A 22408-nucleotide genomic window follows, 5' to 3' on the forward strand; every position below is an offset into this window, starting at 1 on the left:
GGATAAATCGACTATCTCTTGCGTTTACCGTCGAGTTCCGCATACGCTGAAGCCCGAACATACTGCCCCGGGTACCCCCGTGGCAGGCTATCGGTGGTCAAACATCGACACCGACCATCTCTTCTATACATAACTTTGGCTAATACTCCCTCCGTACTGGTATTAGAAGTCATTTAGGACATGATTGTACATACCAAGAAGTCATTAATTAAGGGTAAGTTTTCCCTATCTACCCCTATTAAATGCAATTGCGGTATGTTTCATATGAGAAACAAACCAACGGCGGACTGGCTAGGCCAGCGTGGTGGGCGCGGGGACCATCGCGGTGCAGGTTCGATCCCCTACCGCGTCGTATTTTTTGCTTGTTTTTGTTTTGCATGTGTTTGCATGGCACTGTGCGGGACGTGCACGCTAGTGCCTGGGCGCGTTTTTTTTTCGTTTTTCCATCGATGGCGCGCTTCGTTTTTTTGCGTTTCGTTGAACGCGCGCTGGACGCCTAGCTGCATGCTCGCTGGACGTTTTGCCGCGCCAAGTTTTCCTTGTTTTCGCTGGACGCTCGGCTACGACGACGATTGGGTTCCCGTTCGTATTTATACGCCCGGCCGGCTGCAAATTAACAAGCACAAACAAAACACCCGCACAAATGGCTAGCTCACTTGCTACCTTCGATCTAAACGTGCCTGTACCGGAAGCTGAAGAAGGCAGCGCTGGGTTAGACCTCAACGAGCCTGTACTGGAGGATGATAATGACATCGGTAAGTTTGCTTCCTTGCTTCCTTGCTTTTCGATTGAGCCTGTACTGGAGGATGATAAATTTTTTTTTGAAATAGAGCATGTTTCCGAGGCTAATGTTCAAGTGCACCACCGAAGGAAAGAGATGTCAGAAGATTTGAGAAAGCAAGTTTATCAAGCGTTGTTGGCTAGAAGCAATAACGGGATACTCCACAAGAAAGATACCCAGATTATTGCTGATCGATTTGATCTGCACCTTCGGACAGTTCAGCGCATATGGAGGAGAGGTAAAACACAACTTGCAAACTCCGTCCCGGTTGTGGTCTCTAGTTTAAAAAAGGGTAGAGTTGGTCGTAAGGCAATTCCTATTGATTTGGAAACCTTGCGTGACATTCCTCTGAAGGAGAGGATGACCATACAAGATGTTTGTGCCAAACTAAACATTAGCAAATGGAAGGTGCAAAGGTATTTGAGAAGAGGTTTGCTAAGGCGCCATTCTAGTAGCATCAAGCCCTATCTCACTGAAGGTAATAAAAAGACTAGGTTAAAGTGGTGTATTGACATGATTGAGAGGGGGTTGAGTGGTGATCCACGGTTTAAGGATTTTTTTGACTTTGTCTTCATTGATGAAAAATGGTTCTACCTCACCCAAAAATCTGAAAAGTATTACTTGCTCCCCGAAGAAGACGATCCACATAGGACTTGTAAGAACAAAAACTACATCCCTAGGCTCATGTTTTTGTGTGTTAGTGCTCGGCCGAGGTTTAGAGATGGGGAATGCATTTTTGATGGTAGAATTGGATGTTTTCCTCTTGTCACTTATGAACCGGCTCAAAGAAGTAATGCAATAACCGGCCGTGTCCGTGGAGATATGGTTATGAAGCCCATTACAAGTATCACAAGAGATGTCATTAGAGAATTCATGATTAACCAAGTCTTGCCGGCTATTAGAGCCAAGTGGCCAAGAGAAGATGTGGGCAATCCTATTTTCATTCAACAAGACAATACACCTTCACATTTAAAGTTGGATGATCCATTGTTTTGTGAGCATGCAAAGAGAGATGGTTTTGATATTCGGCTCATTTCTCAACCACCAAATTCTCCTGATTTCAACATTTTGGACTTGGGTTTTTTTCGAGCAATTCAAGCAATTCAATACAAAAAGAATGCAAAAACTATTCAAGACCTAGTTCCAGCCGTGCAACAGGTAGTGTTCACACATGATTGATCAAATTGTTCACACATTTTTCATCATTCCAACAACTAATTTCATCACTGATTTTTGTAGGCAATCATGGAGTATTGTCCACGTAAAGCAAACCGCATCTTTGTAACACTACAAACTATTTTAATAGAAGCAATGAAGAAGAAAGGCAACAACAACTTCAAGATCCCTCACATGAAAAAGGAGACATTAGAAAGATAAGGGCGCCTGCCAACTTCTATCGCGTGCCCACCATCCTTGCTAGATGAAGCTGAGACTACACTTGCTGCATTGTAGAGAGAAAAAACTACTAATTAGATATTGGAAGCTTTAGAACGTTGCTGTGTTCTTCATTAGTAGAGACATTGTTGTTGTTATTTTCCTTACAAGAATTAACTAATTAGAAGTAAAGCTTGTTATCTTACCGTTGCTGTGCCGTCGTCCTTCCTGGCAGCGAGCTCATGTTCGCACTTCTCGTCGAGCATCTTGAGCACTTGTGGATCAAACTTGATACTGTTGCCATGCATCACGACTTTGTCCAGATCGGGGATGAAAACCTTGCAGTCGAACTCGTCGAGGCAGTAAAGCATGGCGAGGAGCATGTATTCCAAGTGCACGAGACTGCAGCGAGAGCATGGCCAGAAACGCGAGTGTGCACGATCCCACGCTTGGCGGTCCTCATGGACGAGATGACAGCGAGCGCAAACAAAAGCGCCCGGCGGCAACGCATGCTCCGACTCCGGCGCCATGGAGTCCGGCACGAACTCGAGGGACTCCGGCACCATCTCGGAGTCCGGCGGGGAGGAGTCGTCCTTGGGCGCCACCTCCGACTCCGGCGGGACGGAGTCCTGCAGCTCGACGAGAAGATCTGGAGCCACGGACTCCGGCGCGATGACCATCGAGTCCGGCGACAAGGAGGCCACGACGAGCGGCGATTCCGAGTCCAGGGCGAGCGGCAAGTCGGAGTCCATGGCGAGGACGAAGAGAGGCGCGGCGTCTCGGCCGAAGAGAGGCAACAGGCGAGGAAGGAAGGCGAGGCGTGCGGCGTTAATTACGTCGGGGAACGAAGCGTGCGGCGTGGCGCAATTACTCCGTGTGCGGCGCGGCGCAAGTACGCAGGGGCAAAGAAGTCCAAGACCCACGCCTCGCCGCACGGACGACTTCTAATCTGCTCTGGCCGACGAAGCGCAAGACGACTTCTAATATTAACCCGGAGGGAGTATGTTCTTATAATCCTCTAAATTTATGAGATTTCGCAAGTATTTTTCAATACAAATCTAGGCATATGTTTTGTATGTTTCTAAACTAAATGATTCAACAAGTTGTTGAGGCTTGTGTTTTTTATGGTATAATTATCATAAACAATTTTTTGACAGGGAGAGTACAATTGTGGAACGGAGACGGTAGCGCTGTAGGTATTTGAAATGCCGTGAACCGGGTCCACGCGCAGCCAGGGCAGGCGCAAAATCAAATGCTGACGCATTCCGGTCCAATTCGTGCGCCCGCCAGCCATCCACTGACTTTTTTTTTTTTTTTTACTTCCGCATCCCTAGTATCGCACACCTCTAGCTCTAGCTCCCTGCACCACAGTCCACAAGACATCATCCACGTGCCGTTCTCCACACCCTGAGCTCTCCTCTCCCGCTCCCGGCTCCCGCAAGCAACAGAGCGTCATCGCGCTAAAGCTCTTCCCCTTCGAACTCCCCGCCAATCCCCTGCAAACGACCAAGCGACCGCTCCAAAAACTTGGCCACGTCTCTTGTAAACTCCATCCCGGACAAAATCAAGTGATGATCCCTTCTTGTTCCGCAACATCGCTGATTCCAATCTTATCTGCGCGCCGCGCTGCATAGTTGGCGCCAGCGAGTGCGAAGTACCAACCAGGAGAGCACCATCATGCGACCGGAACGGCCATTGCCGCCGCCGCCGCCGTCACAACAGACGGAGGAAGCGGCCGCGGGAGCACCAGGAATGGACGCGCCCACCAAGCTGCCAGACCCGGTGCCGTCGCCGATACTGCGGCACTCGTCTGCCAACTCGATGAGGCGGTCGCGGTCGCTGCGGTCCCTCATGGCCGACTCGCCGTCCGTCACCTTCGCGACCAATAACCTCAGGTCGGGCTCCAAGGCCGAGTCCACGGCATCGTCGCTCGAGAGCTTCCGGTTCCACCGCGACAGGTCCGCGTCGGGGACCCCCGCCGGGCTCGGGCGGGTGTCCACCAGGCGGTCCGCGTCCGAGCGCGCCAGCTCGCAGCGCGACCTCCACGACGAGGACGCGCGGTTCGTGTACATCAACGACGCGGAGCGCACGAATGCGCCGCCGGCCGGGCTCCCCGACAACTCGATCCACACCACCAAGTACACCGTTCTCACCTTCCTCCCGCGCAACCTCTACGAGCAGTTCCACCGTGTGGCCTACCTCTACTTCCTCGTGCTGGTGGCGCTGAACATGGTGCCGCAGCTCGGCGTGCTCTCGCCGGCCGCGTCCGTGCTCCCGCTGGCGTTCGTGCTCGGCGTGACGGCGGTGAAGGACGCGTACGAGGACTGGAGGCGGCACCGGTCCGACAAGAACGAGAACAACCGCACCGCGTCGGTGCTGGTGGGTGGCGTGTTCGTGCCCAAGTGTTGGAAGGAGGTGCAGGCGGGCGAGGTGCTGCGCGTGGTGGCCAACGAGACGCTGCCGTGCGACATGGTGCTGCTGTCGACGAGCGACCCCACCGGCGTCGCCTACGTGCAGACCATCAACCTCGACGGCGAGTCCAACCTCAAGACGCGGTACGCCAAACAGGAGACGATGCCCACGCCGGCCGAGGCGCTCGCGGGGGTCATCAAGTGCGAGCGGCCCAACCGCAACATCTACGGCTTCCTCGCCACGGTCGACCTCGACGGCCGCCGCGCCGTCTCGCTCGGCCCCTCCAACATCGTGCTCCGCGGGTGCGAGATCAAGAACACGGCCTGGGCCATCGGCGTGGCCGTCTACACCGGCCGGGACACCAAGGTGATGCTCAACAGCTCCGGGGCGCCGTCCAAGCGCAGCCGCCTGGAGACGCACATGAACCGCGAGGTCATCATGCTCGCCGTCGTCCTGTTCCTCCTCTGCGCCATCGTGTCGCTGCTCGCGGGCATCTGGCTCGGCCACCACAGTGACGAGCTCGGGGTGATCCCCTTCTTCGGCAAGAGGGACTTCTCGGACAAGGACGACCCGGACGCCACGTACAACTGGTACGGGATGGGCGCCGAGGTGGCCTTCACCTTCATGAAGTCGGTGATCACCTTCCAGGTGATGATCCCCATCGCGCTGTACATCTCCATGGAGATCGTCAGGGTCGGGCAGGCTTTCTTCATGGTGCAGGACAAGCACATGTTTGACGACAAGCGGCAGGCCAAGTTCCAGTGCCGCGCGCTCAACATCAACGAGGACCTGGGGCAGATCAAGTACGTGTTCTCCGACAAGACCGGCACGCTCACCGAGAATCGGATGGAGTTCCGGTGCGCCAGCGTGCACGGCGCCGACTTCAGCGACACTGCCGGCAGCGGTGGCGCCGACGACGGGCATTCTGTGATCGGTAAGCAGCATTCAGATACTTGGTTCAGTTGAACAAATATTCTCATTCATTCAGTCTGGTTGACTAGTCACCGAGGTTGGAAATCCGCTAGAATGAGGGTTCTGATAACGCTGACCAACAAATTGTCTAACTACCGGCTGCATTGGACACAAACTGAGCCCCTTTGGACCAACTAGAGATTGTGAAAATGCGGCTTGTAGCTTATTCAAATTCAGTGACAGTTTGACAAGTCATCTCCCTCTAGCTTTCGTCAGCTTTTTACGATCCACAATCTTGAACCAGTTTTTCGCAATCTGTAACCTATTTATACGCAGCTTTAATCATGCTACACTGTTCACCGTAATCGATGCTAGCGCTGTTTGAATAAGCCTTCGAATGCACTTTTCGACCCACACGGGCAAAAGCCTCTCCCTGGCCCCTGCAGTGACAAAGGCAAATGCATACGAAGCTGAGATTTCTGAAGCTTTTGGCACTCCTTTCAATCCCAGGGAGTGGATTGAAAAGGCCATGAGATTGCTGCAGCTTTTGTTGCCATGCATTTGTCCGTCCGTCCTTGATCAATGATCATCCCTAGCTGACATCCCTATCTGATAGGAATTACCAAACCTTCCTAACTAATCCAACACTTATCATTGTTTATGGATTCCGATGTCTCGATAAGTCGATAGCGATGAATCGTCATCATCATTCGATTGTTTTCCTGGACTTGGAGCCTGACACAGTCCAAAGAGCAATTACCCGGCCAAATGAGTGTGTCAGGCCGCTAGAGCAGTACTCTTTGCTGTCGTCTGTCGACCATGTCATGACTCATGAGATTTATTTTTAAAAAAACACGTTTCGAGAGAAAACAACTGCAATGCCAACATTTCTCAGTCTCAGCAAACGTGCAGTGCTCCAGTTTCTGAATCTGAGATTTTTTCTGTGTTGCGGTTGCGCCTGCAGGGGAGGACGGCGTTGTGCTGCGGCCGAAGACGGCCGTGAAGACGGACCCCAAGCTGGTGGCGCTGCTCAAGGACGGGGCCGGCGCGAACGCCGACCGCGCCCGCGACTTCTTCCTGACGCTGGCGACGTGCAACACCATCGTGCCGATCGCGGTCGACGACGCCGCGGCCGCGGCCGCGGCGGACCCGGACCCGGCGGCTGTGACTGCGAGGCTGCTGGAGTACCAGGGCGAGTCCCCCGACGAGCAGGCGCTGGTGTACGCCGCCGCGGCGTACGGGTACACGCTCGTGGAGCGCACCTCCGGGCACATCACCGTCGACGTGTTCGGCTCCAGGCAAAGGTACGTGCCGCTCTTCGTTGCTTCAGTTGGTTGCTAGTATTACATTGTTTTGGTGAATTGCTTGTTTGCTTGTTGCTCGCTTTCGAGTTGATCGCGTTGCCGTTTCCGCGGGTGAACGCATCCTAGTTTTCTGTTGTTCTGGATAACAAAGTTAAGACTCCTACTAGTGCATAATTGGGCGGTGCGATGGGATTGATCATTGATAGCAACACGTAGGCAGGTGTCGGGATTGATCGCGTCGCATGAGACAAGGGGGAAACAAACATACGAGGAATATGTTTTTTCCCCCAATGGTGTCACCAAATCTCGGGCCCGTCCGGCCTGATACGTAGTACGTTTCTACCTGCATCTGTGATGATCAGCGATAGGAGACTGCACATCAACTGCTCCACTTCGCTAGAGGGCAAACAGAGGAGACCTATGCATGCGCATGGATTCTACGCTGACTAGCCTCGTCAGGGTTTTGCACACCGGCAGATTGAGAGTGATTGACCAATGAAAACCGTTGCCCCAGTTCGCTGGTCTGCCGTGCACAGACCACCGGGCACCACGTTTTTCAGGCCAGGGGCACTGTACTTTGACGCTGAACATCTTTTAGCACGACGACGCGCAAAATCAGTAGTGTTAGACTGTCTTCGACGAAAACTCGTATAGACACCCAAACCTAAAATGGGTAACAAAAGATTTTAAATTAGTCTTCAACAGAGTACCTATACGGAAAGATCTATTTTTAGTTACCTAAGCATCCTCTCTATTGAAAACCCATTTACAGAACAGATTCTCTTTTAAGTCTGGTTGTTGGAGAAGATGTCGAATATGTATTAAATTTTTTATCTGTAGCGTTATTCAAATGATGAATATGACTTGTATTTTAGATGTTATTGTTGGAGATAGCCTTATTCAGTCTGGGGAGTAGTTGCTGGTTGGTAGTAGCCATCACGGAACGAGAATTTGGTTGGCCCCTAGGGCCTTTTTCTAGGGAACGACCAGTCGGCGGCTAAGGCACCGTTCGGCTGGTTGAAAAACAATCGGAATTTACTGTAGCCAGCTGAAATTCACTGTTTACACTCTCATAAATTTTTTACAAATTCCTCTAGCTTCCTCTAAGCGTTATACGAGCACGGCCAAAACCGTCGGCTTCCATCAGGCATGAGGCTTCGCATCGGCAGAGAGAATAGAAGATTCAAACTAGCGACCTTTCTAGCTTTTTTTTTAAGCCTCTAGCGCCAGCCAAGTGTTAGCAGCACACTAGAGATGGAGCAGCAATTGCTTCAACACCAACTCAATCAAGCAACGATAGGAACAATCCGGTACAATTCGAATAGAATGCGAGGGAGGAAGCACAGCATAGGACTAGGAACAGAGAAGCAGAGCTAGAATCCTGGGTACAGTGAGAGGGAGGCTTGAGGGAAGATGAACAGCAACTAGAGGTAGGAGGAAGATGAACAGTACAGCAAGAGGGTTCTGAATAATTCTTCGATGTCCTTCCTGGTTCTCTCTGCCTTCTCTTGTACTGACTCTAGACATACAAGCAGATTAGTGTGGTCATGGCCCATGTCCCTCCGTCAGTAGCAGGCGGCCTGTATAGCTGACACCAAGTCTGAAAGTGACGAGGATTATATATTCTTCAGTATCCGGGCCCAGCTGTTGTTACTTGCTCCTACGGAGTACAATTCAATTCAGAATTCAGAAGCCTGGAGCTAGTAGCCTATTGACGCTGCGGGCATGCATAGTTTTTTGTTTGCATGTACCACACATATGGGCCTGTTCGCTTTAACTTATCGAGTTTATTAGCTAAAATCTATAGTATTTTTTTTCTCACAACAAATCAATCATGACCAGCTTATCAGCCGACTTTAATGGCCTCGGCACGTTTAGGTGAGCGAGAACGGTGCGCTGGATTTGACAGGTTGACGACCCCTTAGCCTAACACGCACACAGGCCACGCCTTTAGCAATCAATTCCGATAGAAAAAACTAAACGATGGAATGATCACTGAAATCTTTCGACCCCATCTAGAAGTGCATTTCCGATAGAGAAAACTAGGCGATGAAACGATCACGAAATCTTTCGAGTGCATTTCCGATAGAGAAAACTAGGCGATGAAACGATCACGAAATCTTTCGACCCGTGCCCTGTTCGCTAGATCGTTTCTGTGGCTTATAAATCGGTTGATGCTGTTTTATTATGAGAGAAAAATACTATATCATAACTGATAAAAATGGCTGATAAGATCTAGCGAACATGCTGTAGAAGTGCACCATCATCCTCTCAATTAATGAATGGACACATGTGCGAGGAGCGAAGACTAAAAAGAGTGGAAGCCATCAACGTGTCAACTCCCAGATTGGCTCGCGAAGCTTCTACCGTGGCTTACATGCGGGGCCCAGGTCCGCCAAAAGCACACGGGATGCGTGTGCCATTCACATGTGGGCTTAGAGACCCTTCGCCAGTTAGTTGCTTCCACGATTATATCAAGGCCGCACAACAAATCTGAAAATATAATAGGAGCTCCCAAGTTATGAACAAGTCAAACCCGGCCCGGCGACGGGCCCACGGGCCCTGGCAACGCCACCAGCACGGCCTTTTCGGGTGGCGCAGCCAGGATTTGACCGTTCGCTGCGGTGCGGGGGCGGGCGGTCGATGGGAACCAGACGGCCGGGATGCTCCACAAGCCACATCCGCGCCCCCACGGCCGGCGGCGCCCCGAACAGGCCCCAGACCGGACGACTGACGCGCACGGCCGCCGGGCGCCAGATGTCGCGCGCGTTCCACCACGGGACCCTCCCGCTGCCGTGCTGCGTGCGTGGCCGGCGGGGCCGGCCGCCGGCGTGATGGACCAAGACTTTTGGTAGCATCCGTGCGCTCACTGTGCCGTCCGCTTGGTCGATCGGTGTTGGCGTGCCGTGTAGGACGGAGCGAGGCTCGGCAAGTTCACCGTGCTCGCCATGGTTCACCCGACGTTGATTAGTCTTCAGCTTCACCCGTGGCGTGTCAACTGCAGTGGATTGATCACATCTTCATCACAAGGTTGTCTTTTCCACTCTACTATTGTTTTTAGCTGGACAACTCACCACGCGGATCGGAGAGATACTCCGCAGATGAACTTTCTTCTCGTCAAACATGCATGAACTTCATTCACAAGAAACCCAAAGACGCACTTAATAACGAAAAGAAAAAACACCCCAAGAAACAAACAAACAAACTGGGAGTATTCTCCAATGTAACGATCAGCGTCGGTTAGTTCTGTGGACGATAGGATATATTAATAAACATGGAAATTCCCTCATGCCAAACCTGTTGCTATCGAACAAGCCTGTTTATTAGTACTACTACAATGGAGTACGAGTACTCTAATGTCTGCCGTTTTCCTGGAAAGGGAGAACTGACCAACCAGGCTCTCCAGAGGAAGAAAGGAAAGAAATGGCACATTATTTTGTCCTCTCCTACTAGCTCAATCAATCGTCGTACAAGCAATCCATCGTCCTATATCCATGCAGAATAAATCCACGGATAGTATAGATTGATAAAAAAAAATGTTCACAAGATAGAGAGAGAAGGGAGCATGAGCAGTCGGCTGGAATTGTTTTTTAGGAACCAATAGAACCATGCAGGCTCAGCCAATGAGCCAAGAGCTTGCACGTTTTTTTAAAGCGTATATCATGCATGCCCCGTGGCATCGGTCATGGGACTTGGACAAGGGCGTCGGAAGTCCAGTGGCGCAACGCAAGCACTGTCGTCATGCATGGCATGATCCGGCCGGTTCTAGAAGAAGCGGACGAGGGATGAGATGACCCGCCACGAAGTTTACAGGGCGCTAACGGACGTAGTTTATGCGCGGAAAAAGTCCCTTTCAGTCGTTAGAGGGGAGGCGGCTTCATGTCAACTGCTCCCTGCCCGAGCCGCTTGTCCGCAAGTTGACCCCGACCCGGCGGCTTAGTAGTTTTGTGCGTGGCTTATCGTGTGGATTAGGAGCAGCTCCCTGACAAGATTCTCTACTGATAGAGTAATAGGGCCCCGCGGATATTATTATACACGCCAACTTGTTTTAGCGTGATCGCAAGCCTAGCTTGCCGTGATTTAGAATCGAATTCAAAATGGTGGAGAAAAGAGGTACCTACGTGCGGGCACGGCAAAAGTCAGCAAGTCAGAGATCCTATTTTCGTAGTACAAGCACAATACACCCTTGTGATTTGATTGCCGTGCAAGTAATGCAAATCTGTCCTACTTTTCTTTTTTTTTTCCTTTTTAAGAACGGTGTATGATTAAGACGTGGAGCTGTTTAAAGCACGATGACCCCCCACATAGCAGGGTAATTCGTGCATACTAAATGACAGCGTAGTGCGTGACGAAGTGAATAAATGTTCTGTAAGAACAACCGATGAAAAAGAAAACATTGGCTAACACTTTGCTCCGCTGATTAAGATGTTTATATCTAAACATATATCCTATGTTGCTGCGCACTATATAAGCATCAATTCATCATATGGCCTATCATAAATTAATAAAAGTCTCTGCAATAGCGGCTATAGATGGTGCCTTGGAACTGGAAACTTAAGCACGAAGGGAAGCTTTCTTGATTCCTGAATAGGATGTGAAGCCTTTTTTCAGCCAGGAAAAGATTAAAGAGCAGCGCAATACTCCTTGCATCAACACCACCATGCAGATAGACCTCAGGTTTAACAGATCAGGACCCACTCGCGCGAAAAAGGAAGCATCAGTCACCCATCCGATCTGCCTTTCGGATCCGAAGGTTCAAGATCTCCTCCGCCCACGACACAAAGCAGACGCCGGCCGGGGCCGGGCCGGCACGCGGCACCGGCGCCCCAGGGACCAAACTGCCTTTGTTTAGTGGCCGCGAAAGCGAAACCCCTCGCCGTCCGCCCGCCCCCCCCACGGCACGCGCACGGAGCCCGCTCCCGTCCATCCTTGACTCCGCTGTGCTCCTCTCCTCATCCGTATGTGTGTGTGACAGCCTCATTTCTCCGCGATTTGCTGGGATGATTAGCAAGGAAAATGGGGTCAAAGAAATCAAAACAAGTCCGGCGTGCGTTAGCCCCATCCGCTTGTCGATTTTCTATGTGCTGTCAAGTGGAGCGGGGTGCGGAGCAGAGAGATCCACAGAAGCTTCCACGGGGACGGACAGCGTTACCAAACCTGAGCATCTTGAAGAGTTCCCTATCTGTCTTTCTAATACTTGATTTTAAAAAAAAATAGAAAAAATCACTCTTCAATAGTTCCTAATCCATCATCTTAATATTTAGGCACTTGAAAAACTGAGTCAGTTCCGCGTAACTTTACGCGGCTCTTGAGTCGCGCGGATCCTTCTCCCGCGTGGTTTCCGCCTTCGTGCCTTGGAGTCATGCGCTTTTCTCCGATCCTTCCCGCGCTGGTCTCCGTCGTCGCGCCAAAGAACTTCGACGATTGACGATGCCGGTACGTAGACGATCGACGCCACCAGTACGTAGACGATTGACGCCGCCGCGGGCTTCCTGCACGGCAACCATTGTGCCTTCCAGCTTGCCGGCGCTGCCCCCGCTATGTTTTGTTTTGCCACAGTCGCTAGGTTTGCAGGCCGCCGCCGCTAGGTTTGAATTGGGTAGCCGCGTCCTTCCTCTCTCGGTTGCTGTTTTGTTGTTCTCGCCTCCTGGGCCATGGCTTGGTGGCGCCGCAGAGAACGCCGCTGGCCACCAGCTGCCTGTGGTCGACCGTGGCTGTGGATTTGGGCGGCCATAGCGTCGGTGGCCGCCATGGGTACCTATGGCCGGCTGTGCCTGTGGCTGTGGCCATCCATGGCTCGCTGTGCCCTGCCAAGGCTGGTTGTGGCTGGCTACTGATAATGTGCTTGTCCATCAGATGATGGTACTGACCGGCACGATTGCCTGTTGGTGGCTGTTGTGCTTGTCTGCTGCTACTGGCCGGCTGTTGTGCTTGTCTGCTGCTAGTGACGGTGGAGGCGGTGGATGGGAGTTGGCTGCGGCGGCATGGAGGTCGCGACGTGAGGGGTTCGACGCGTCATGTGACGTCTGGCGATAGAAAAAAAAAGCCAAAAAAATAGATGTGAGACCTAAATTTAATTTTTTAAAAGAAATTTATTAGAAATTCTTGAGATGGTTTTGTTTTTTTCCTCTCAATGTCTTTTTAGGAGTTATAAAATTATAAGTTTTAGGAGAAAAAAAAATAGAGAACCGGACGCTCTAATTCATTATTCTAAGGCTCTGCTTAATTAGGCCCTGTTTAGATTCCACCCATAATCCAATTTTTTTTTTCAAAATTCTCCGTCACATCAAATCTTGCGGCATATACATGGAACATTAAATGTAGGTAAAAAGAATAACTAATTGCACAGTTTATCCGTAATTAGCGAGACGAATCTTTTAAGCCTAAATAGTCCATAATTAGACAATTTTTATCGAATACAAACGAAAATGCTACAGTAACTCGAAGCCTAAAAATTTTTTGCATCTAAACGGGGCCTTAGCAGGCGAGCGGAGCACGCACGGAAGTCTTCGAGCTCCCCCTCTCCCTTGTCTGTCTCTCATACAAACGGTGCCGTCGCCCCGTCGTCCTCACCAACTCCGCCTGCCAGATTTTAAGCGCCATGGCCAAAACCATTTCCAGCGATCCACTTCTCCCTTCCTTTCCGTCTTCCTCCTCCCCGGCCTGCCGAAGCTGGAGTAACGGCGCCTGGTGAAAAATCCAATCTTTAATGCGGCAGTCACCCTAGTTACTCCCAGGCGTCCACCTCGGCCAACCGCCGGCGCCTCCTCCAGTCCTCCTCCTCGCTTGCTTTTACCTGCCAAAACCCAACTCGTCTTCCGCCAGGCTCTGCTCGTTTCCCTCCCTCCCCTCCCCTGTTCGCTCACCCGAACACGGCGACCGTCGCCCGACCCCGACCCCGACCCCGACCCCGACCCCGACCCGCCGCTCCAAAATCCGACCTTCACGCGCGCGCCGGGAGCGGCATGCCCGGGAACGCGGGAGCTGGGACTCCGCGGCGGCTCCCGCTCGTCTGACGCCGCGCCCCGGTCAGCAGCGCCCACGCCTCGCCTCACGCTCGCCCGCCATGGCCGAGGACCACGGGTCGTCGCGGCACATGTCGGCGTCGCAGAAGGAGCTGGGCGACGAGGACGCCCGCGTGGTGCGCGTGGCCGACGCCGCGCGCACCAACGAGCGCCTCGACCTCGCCGGCAACGCCGTGCGCACCGCCAAGTACTCGCCGCTCACCTTCCTGCCGCGGAACCTCTTCGAGCAGTTCCACCGCCTCGCCTACGTCTACTTCCTCGTCATCGCCGTGCTCAACCAGCTGCCCCAGCTCGCCGTCTTCGGCCGGGGCGCCTCCGTCATGCCGCTCGCCTTCGTCCTCCTCGTCACCGCCGTCAAGGACGCGTACGAGGACTGGCGACGCCACCGCTCCGACCGCGCCGAGAACGGACGCCTCGCCGCGGTCCTCTCCCTCGGGGGCGGTGGCGTCCAGTTCGTCCCGACCGAGTGGAAGCACGTCCGCGTCGGCGACGTCGTGCGCGTCGTGTCCGACGAGTCGCTCCCGGCGGACATGGCCCTCCTCGCCACCAGCGAACCCACCGGCGTCGCCTACGTGCAGACGCTAAACCTTGACGGCGAGTCCAACCTCAAGACCCGCTACGCCAAGCAAGAGACGCTGTCCACGCCGCCCGTGCGCCTCGCCGGGGCCGTCATCCGCAGCGAGCGCCCCAACCGCAACATCTACGGCTTCCAGGCCAACCTCGAGCTCGAAGGGGAGACCCGCCGGATACCGCTCGGCCCGTCCAACATCGTGCTGCGCGGCTGCGAGCTCAAGAACACGGCCTGGGCCGTCGGCGTGGTGGTGTACGCGGGGCGGGAGACCAAGGCCATGCTCAACAACGCCGGCGCGCCCAAGAAGCGCAGCCGCCTGGAGACGCACATGAACCGCGAGACGCTCTTCCTCTCTGCCATCCTCGTCGTGCTCTGCTCCATCGTCGCCGCGCTCTCCGGCGTCTGGCTGCACACCCACGAGGAGGGGCTCGAGCTCGCGCAATTCTTTCACAAGAAGGACTACCTGCGCCGCGACAAGGACAATGACTACCGGAACTACAATTACTACGGCATCGCGGCCCAAATCGTGTTCATCTACCTCATGGCGGTCATCGTGTTCCAGATCATGATACCCATCTCGCTCTACATCTCCATGGAGCTGGTCAGGCTGGGGCAGGCCTACTTCATGATCCGAGACACGAGGCTGTACGACGAGTCCTCCAATTCGAGGTTCCAGTGCCGCGCTCTCAACATCAACGAGGACCTAGGCCAGATTAAGTGCATATTCTCCGATAAGACCGGCACGCTCACGCAGAATAAGATGGAGTTCCGGTGCGCGAGCGTTGACGGTATCGATTACAGTGACATCGCACGGCAGCGGCCTCCTGGTAGTATGGCATCTCCCTTATCCCATCAATTCTTTTGATTAGGAGAGCCATCGTTGGCAATTGATTACTTTTGATTCATAGCAGAGGGTGATCGGATTTGGGCGCCAAAAATATCGGTGAACACCGATCCGGAGTTGGGGAAGTTGATCAGGGATGGGGCTGATACCGAGCAAGGGACGCAGACTCGAGAGTTCTTTGTCGCCCTGGCAACGTGCAACACCATTGTTCCCATGATCGCCGATGGTCTGGACCCTAAGAAGAAGGTGATTGATTACCAAGGCGAGTCACCAGATGAGCAGGCATTGGTCTCTGCCGCCGCGGCATATGGCTTTGTGCTAGTCGAACGAACATCGGGCCACATTGTTATCGACGTCCTTGGTGAGAAGCTGAGGTATTATTGACTGAAACATTCTTCTTGCGATAGATAATGTAGGCACTGATTGACAGCACTAGAAATAGGGACACCGGGAAGTGGAGATTTCTTTGCTCCCGGCTACGATTGGTTTCTGTCCTTTAGTAGGTCAAACTTTTGTTGTTTGTGGCCGTTGCTTGTATCTTGTTTTGGGGGGCCTGTAGTGCAGACTGCAGACAATTGGTGGTGTCTTTGGTTCTGGAACAGACGGAAAACTGTTTCAACTACTACTTCACCTGAATTAGCATTGTACCCTGAATGACTCCTGTTTGTCTTGCAATGCATGGATGATGGATTTGCCTACTGGCTTTGTACATGTATAAAGACTAGTCCTTGTTACCATTTTTTTCAATTTCACCTTAGCATTTTTTTGTGTGTCTCCGGTCTTTCGTATTTCCTAGAATATTTGCTTAATTAATTACCGTTTTACTGGACTTGATTTGCAGATATGATGTCCTTGGTCTTCACGAGTTTGACAGTGATCGCAAGAGGATGTCTGTTATAATTGGCTGCCCTGATAAGTCTGTCAAGCTGTTTGTAAAAGGCGCAGATAGTTCGATGTTTGGAGTCATTGACAAAACTGTGAATTCAGATGTTGTCCAATCAACAGAGAAGCATCTCCATTCATATTCGTCATTAGGTCTGCGAACACTTGTCATTGGTATGCGGGAACTTAGCCAAGAAGAGTTTCAGGAGTGGCAAATGGCTTATGAAAAGGCTAGCACTGCACTACTAGGAAGAGGAAACCAACTCCGCAATGTGGCTGCCAACATCGAGACGAACTTGCATCTATTAGGCGCCACTGGAATTGATGACAAGCTGCAGGATGGAGTACCTGAAGCAATTGAAAAACTGAGGGAAGCAGGGATTAAGGTTTGGGTGTTAACAGGTGACAAGCAAGAAACTGCCATCTCCATTGGCTATTCCTGCAAGCTTTTGACAAGGGACATGACACAGATTGTAATTAACAGTCGTTCAAGAGACTCATGCAGGAAGAGTCTAGAAGATGCAATCGCCATGGTTAACAAATACCAATCATTCTCGACAGACCCCCAACTTAGGGTGCCCCTTGCTTTGATTATTGATGGTAATAGCCTTGTCTACATTTTCGATACGGATTGGGAAGAGAAGGTATACTATCATACTAAAATCTTACCAACTGAGTAAATTCTATTGTCAGCAAATCATGAATTTTCAACTTTTCAGCTTTTTGAAATCGCTATAGCTTGCGACGTCGTCCTATGCTGTCGTGTAGCTCCACTTCAGAAGGCTGGTATTGTTGATCTCATAAAGAAGCGAACAAGTGACATGACTCTAGCTATTGGAGATGGTACGCCTTCTTTAGTTACATTCTAGTTCAGAACTTTATCTATGTTTTTTTTCACGAGTCAAAAACCTGAAAAGATGCACATTTTCAGGTGCAAATGATGTATCCATGATTCAAATGGCTGACGTTGGCATTGGCATCAGTGGGCAAGAGGGAAGGCAAGCTGTAATGGCCTCAGATTTTGCCATGGGGCAATTCAGATTTTTGGTTCCTCTATTGTTGGTTCATGGCCATTGGAACTACCAGAGGATGGCCTACATGATCCTATATAACTTCTACAGAAATGCTACTTTTGTCTTTGTGCTATTCTGGTAAGCACGTTACCATACTTACTACTACTTGGTTCAGTCTGCATAAGGAACACATACTAATTCGTTAACCATTTCAGGTATGTACTTTACACTGGTTTCACCCTGACAACAGCAATAACTGAGTGGAGCAGCGTGCTATACTCTGTGATATATACTGCTGTCCCTACTATTGTTGTTGCCATTCTCGATAAGGATCTCAGCCGCCGGACATTGCTGAAGTATCCCCAACTCTATGGCCCAGGGCAGCGTGAGGAGAATTACAACCTGAGGCTATTCATATTCATCATGATAGACTCCGTCTGGCAGAGCCTTGCATGTTTCTTCATCCCTTACCTTGCATACAGGAAGAGTGTAATTGACGGTTCCAGCCTCGGAGACCTATGGACACTATCTGTGGTTATTCTTGTAAACATTCACCTGGCAATGGATGTCATCAGATGGAACTGGATTACACATGTGGCAATATGGGGTAGCATTGCTGCGACATGGATCTGCGTCGTGATCATAGATTCCATACCAATCATGCCTGGTTTCTGGTAAGCACGCATTCTATTTGTTTTCTACACTCATATGGAAAGTATGTTCACAGTTACTGAATCGGTAATTGTATGACAGGGCAATCTATAAGGTGATGGGAACTGGGTTGTTCTGGGCACTGCTGCTTGTGGTAACCGTTGTTGGGATGATTCCTCATTTTGCCGCAAAGGCCTTCAGTGAGTATTTCATCCCCAGTGACATTCAGATTGCAAGAGAAATGAAGTCGCAAGATTTCCATGATGTAACTCGTCCAGAAGTTCAAATGAGTACAGTGAGTAGAGCTTAGGGTAGGGGGTTACACAGTGATCTTTTGTTCATTCGAGTTGGTTAGCTCTACACCTTTCTTTGGTTCTTTTTGTTGTGTGTATAGGCAATTCTTTCAGCAGTGGGCAAGCTTTCTTGATGCTTGCTCCCTCGCCAGCTATCCAAAGGATAGGTCCCTTGTACCATTCTGTGTATCCACCAGCCAAATTTTGTTGATTTACATGAAAGGAGATCGTACAGGAGTTAATTGTACCAAATAGAAACTGATCGACTTGTCTTATGATGGTGTATAGTTCAGTCACTAGATTCGATTGTACAGATTCAGAAATCGCACAAGCTATGTTGCAGCCTTTTCTACTAGTTTCAGACTTTCAGGCAGCGTTTATTGACTCCAGTAGTTTCGTGAAGAACGCTATTACAGTTGGTTCAGTTAAAATTTTATACAAATGATAGGATAACATTAAATGGACTAGGGAATTTGGGAAATTCCTTCCCCTGTCGCTGTCACAAGATGCAGCTGGTCAGCACGGCACAAAATCCAACAATATGGAAAAAGAAAAGTGAGGCATATGGCCACCTACCCTTACTCCGCTCTGTCAACACAAGGAAAGGATAATCATCCATGAAGGCCTCTTCAACCCGAGTTGTTCCAATGATGTAAACTATTCCCTCCCGCCCGATGGGAGCCTTCCTTGAAGTGGATGTTACCAGGAGAGGCCTTTCCACGGTCTATCCAGCACAGATACCCTCATCAGTCCTTGCCCATACCCTCATCAGTCCTTGCCCACTTCTGATTACCGATCAAGGACTACCGATGCTACTACTTACATGCAACAGAACTACGATGACCTAGTACCACTACTCATCATACTACTACTGCTGCCAAAGGGAAATCGTGAAAACGAGTTGCACTACGACTTCTACTGCTGCTACAGGCTCAAGCCAGGCACCGTCGATGATTTGCGGCCGGCCGGGGCGGCGCCGTGGATATACAAAGCGGTAAGAGAGTTCATACCTAGAAGCCCCTATTCAATGTTTGGTATTCCTTCAGACGAACAGGCAACAAGTTGCGAGGTTGGTGTTTAGAATCCCTTCTTCCCTTAGTTTAAGTCGAGTTTTTTTTTTTGAGATTGTGTGCTACCTGTTCCACGCCATTAGGTGAAGCTTCAAAAGGTGGTAAAGCTTCAAAAAGTATGTTGACGCGAAGATCAATCACACACCGGCTAGGGCTAGATCGTCCGGGTCGCCACGGACCGAAGAACGCAGTGAATAACTATCACACTTACATGGTGAAGAACGAAGAGGTTTACTAGCAAACCACCAAAGGGTAACCAATCGCTTACGTAACGATGAATAGCTACTTTACGAGCAAACTAGCCAAGGAAACGGCGAAGCTCTCGCCCAGGAGGGATCCCGTCGAAGCAAGGACATCGTCGAATTGCCTTAGGTCGGCATGCAAGTCTAGGACACCATCCTTGGTCGTCAGATCAAGGTATGAACAACAGCATGAGATTGGAAAAAATGATTCTATCTAATATATAATTGTAAAATATCGATTGGGTGTAGGGCTATCTTCCTTTTCTGCTACTCTATTCTATTCTATATAGTAAAGAAGGTCAAGTATGACTGCTCTTCCTTTCTCGAATGGATGTCTCGATCAGCCATGTATCGCTTATTTTATAGGGAGTAGGAGTTGTCTTATCATGTTGAAAAAACAATGTGGTACTATTCTTATGTCGCTCTATAGAGTTTTTCCGTAGTTTGGGCCAAACTATCATGGGTCAATTCTGAAATTGACTTGGGCCCAATTTAGTCATCAACACAAACCAAAAGGTCTTTCAACAGCTCCTGATGTTCATCAAAATCTTATCCACTCCACGCAAGAGAACAACATAGACATAGAGGGCCCTAAACTTAGCTATGGAGGTCCACACCTCCACCTGTACCAAAGGAGCATAGCATCATGCTCCATTGCCAAAACCTTTACTTAATATTCAACCTGAGTCAACACTATAGCCCAACAGTGTAGAGGAAGCCACTATATCAACCCCTATTGATACAAGCGATAGCCAACATAAAAGTAATAGATTGGCCAAAAAGGCTAAAAAAAACCTAGGAAAAAATACAATTCAATTAGCACAGGAAGTGTTGGCTAAGAAGTTAGGTTAACTTTAATCCAGCCACCGGCTATAGTTTCTAACGAAGATATTTTCAGCCAGTTTGCATGATATTTTGAACGACCATTATCGGATTGTTACGGACCAAGGAGGGCCGGCGTATGAGAAAAAGACAGAGCGAGAGAAGGTGCAAGAAAGAAGGGGGCGGCAGCCTAGAAGGAGAGGAGAAACCAAAGAAAATTAATCCCTAAATATTTCTTTTCTTTTCAATAAAAGGCCTATTCTATAGCGAAAACATTCAGCTATCATACTAGACCAATGAAACACGGCTTGTTGTTGTCATAATAATCATTTCATCTTGTGTTAATTTAAACCATGCCATTATAAATAGTTTGGAGATCTGCTATTGTTATTCACATATTTTGGAATCATCTCATTATAATTCGTGCCTTACTTGAACTATGCCACTTTCGATGTTTTAGACAACTTTGGACTCACGTATAGACGATTGTATTTCTGTATTCCCCCAAATTAACCTGCTACGATGTATTTCTCTACCACTAACATACAATACCCACGCGTACTCCCTTTCCTCCCACATCCCCCCACCTCCATCACCTCCTCAATCCAGCCATGGCCACCCTCATCAGCCCCATCTAAGCTCATGGGCAGTTCCTTAATTCATCATATTAGAGACCAGACGGGATCTGACTTGCTTGTACAAGCAGAAAGAGGTGACAATAGTAAGTGTGATTGTCACTGATCCTAAATTAGTTGTTTCGGATTCGTTGGCCAAATTGGCCAGTTTGAGATGGCTTGTTGATGCATGTCGCTCTTGCCCTTCATAACAGTTGAATGGCATCCCAACTAGCAACTGCTATTGATCCGCTCCTAGATTCATCTTGAGGTAAAGTAGCATATTCAGATCCAACTTTTTCCCCTCAATATTATAAAATTTAGCATACATCTCACCAAATTTATCATCTACGACCATCATTAGAGTTTTCATTACAATCCATGAACATCTGTGCATATTGATCCATTGTAGGAGGGGTAGGAGCGCTTACATTATAAAGAGACCGTGACCCTTAATAGATGAATGAATTGGGTCACTGAAAAACTAAGGCCCCAAAACCACTTGTAAAAACTTATACAAGTTTTTTTAATCCAAAACTTATACAAGTTATGGGAGCATGCGGTGTACACTTGCAACTGTCTTAGACTAGGCTCCACTAAAAAGCTCTAGTGCCCTCTGAGTCTTGTTCCCTTGTGCTCATTTGATTGGACTTCACTTGTATAATATTTTGGGCTTTTTGTTTGCCTTCTAGGTTTTCAATACTCCTATTTAATCTTAATTTGAGGTATCGATTTCTCGATCTTCACCATAGCCTAGATCAAGCCTATCTTTGCATCCTATGGACTAAGGGCCTGTTTGGCAGGGCTCTGGCTCCTCTGAAAATGGCTCCGGCTCTGGCTCCTCTGGAGGAGCTGAAGCCGTTCTGGAAAACGTTTGGCAAAACGGCTCCTTCGCACTGGACGACGTGAACCCACAACAAGGAGCCGCGCGAAGCTCGTTTTTGAGGCTTCTCCTGCGCAGGCAAAAAATGGCTCCGGCTCTTAACCGGCTCCCCATGTGGAGCCCTTTTCAAAACAGGCGTTTGACACAGCTCCTGCAGAAGCCCTGCTAAAGAGGCTTTAATTCATCTTGTTTAGGGGTTTAAGATGCATAAATGTAGATGCATGATTTTGAGCTGATTGAGATTCCTCAAACGGCTGTGCCTCTATATTTATAGGGTGACATTATTCCGTTAGGAAATGTTTACAACTTCAAAATTCGCAAAAAATCCTAACTTCTCGGATTCTACCAAATAGCCAGAGCCGATGCAAAGTCATAGGAAAACTGCTTAGGCCTGTTTGGCTGCATTATAATCCAAACACAATCCACATGTAATTGGGGTGAATCCAAGTTCAACCAAACTAGCCATTAAGGGGGTTTCGTCAGATGTGGCTCAATTTAGCTATCAAGAGGCGTTGATCAGCAAGCTGGGGCTCATAAGCTACTGGGCCGTGTACTCGCCAATCGCCATACTCTGCTATCTTCAAGAAGTTAGTTTTATGGAACATTTTTTGCCCACTCAAATAAAACCCTCATCATGGAAACAACAAGATTACACGATCAACAGTAGTTCCAGCACCTGCTGGCTCCAATTTCTCAACACATAGCTCTAGAACAG

General features: G+C 49.8%; 2 protein-coding genes across 7 annotated transcripts; both read left to right on the plus strand.

The window, feature by feature from the left end:
• Positions 1 to 643: 643 nt before the first annotated feature.
• Positions 644 to 1960, plus strand: LOC136537221 (uncharacterized). Its single transcript, XM_066529268.1, has one exon. The coding sequence runs from the start codon at positions 644 to 646 to the stop codon at positions 1958 to 1960; it is 1317 nt and encodes a 438-aa protein (XP_066385365.1).
• Positions 1961 to 3560: 1600 nt separating this feature from the next.
• Positions 3561 to 18139, plus strand: LOC136532157 (phospholipid-transporting ATPase 1-like). Of its 6 annotated transcripts, none has more exons than XM_066524763.1 (7): positions 3598 to 5501; positions 6444 to 6783; positions 16065 to 16749; positions 16825 to 16948; positions 17037 to 17256; positions 17334 to 17792; positions 17872 to 18079. In XM_066524763.1, the coding sequence occupies exons 1-7, from the start codon at positions 3833 to 3835 to the stop codon at positions 18077 to 18079; spliced, it is 3705 nt and encodes a 1234-aa protein (XP_066380860.1). In that variant the 5' UTR covers positions 3598 to 3832. The 6 variants fall into 6 exon arrangements, 5 of the variants coding, with proteins under 5 accessions (XP_066380860.1, XP_066380867.1, XP_066380879.1 ...); XM_066524770.1 differs by lacking the exons at positions 3598 to 5501; positions 6444 to 6783 and adding exons at positions 13270 to 15209; positions 15288 to 15597 and having other exon boundaries at positions 17872 to 18139; XM_066524782.1 differs by lacking the exons at positions 3598 to 5501; positions 6444 to 6783 and adding exons at positions 13270 to 15209; positions 15291 to 15597 and having other exon boundaries at positions 17872 to 18139.
• Positions 18140 to 22408: the final 4269 nt, after the last annotated feature.

Source organism: Miscanthus floridulus, chromosome 2 (genome assembly GCF_019320115.1).
Source record: "Miscanthus floridulus cultivar M001 chromosome 2, ASM1932011v1, whole genome shotgun sequence".
Classification (NCBI taxonomy): Eukaryota; Viridiplantae; Streptophyta; class Magnoliopsida; order Poales; family Poaceae; genus Miscanthus; species Miscanthus floridulus.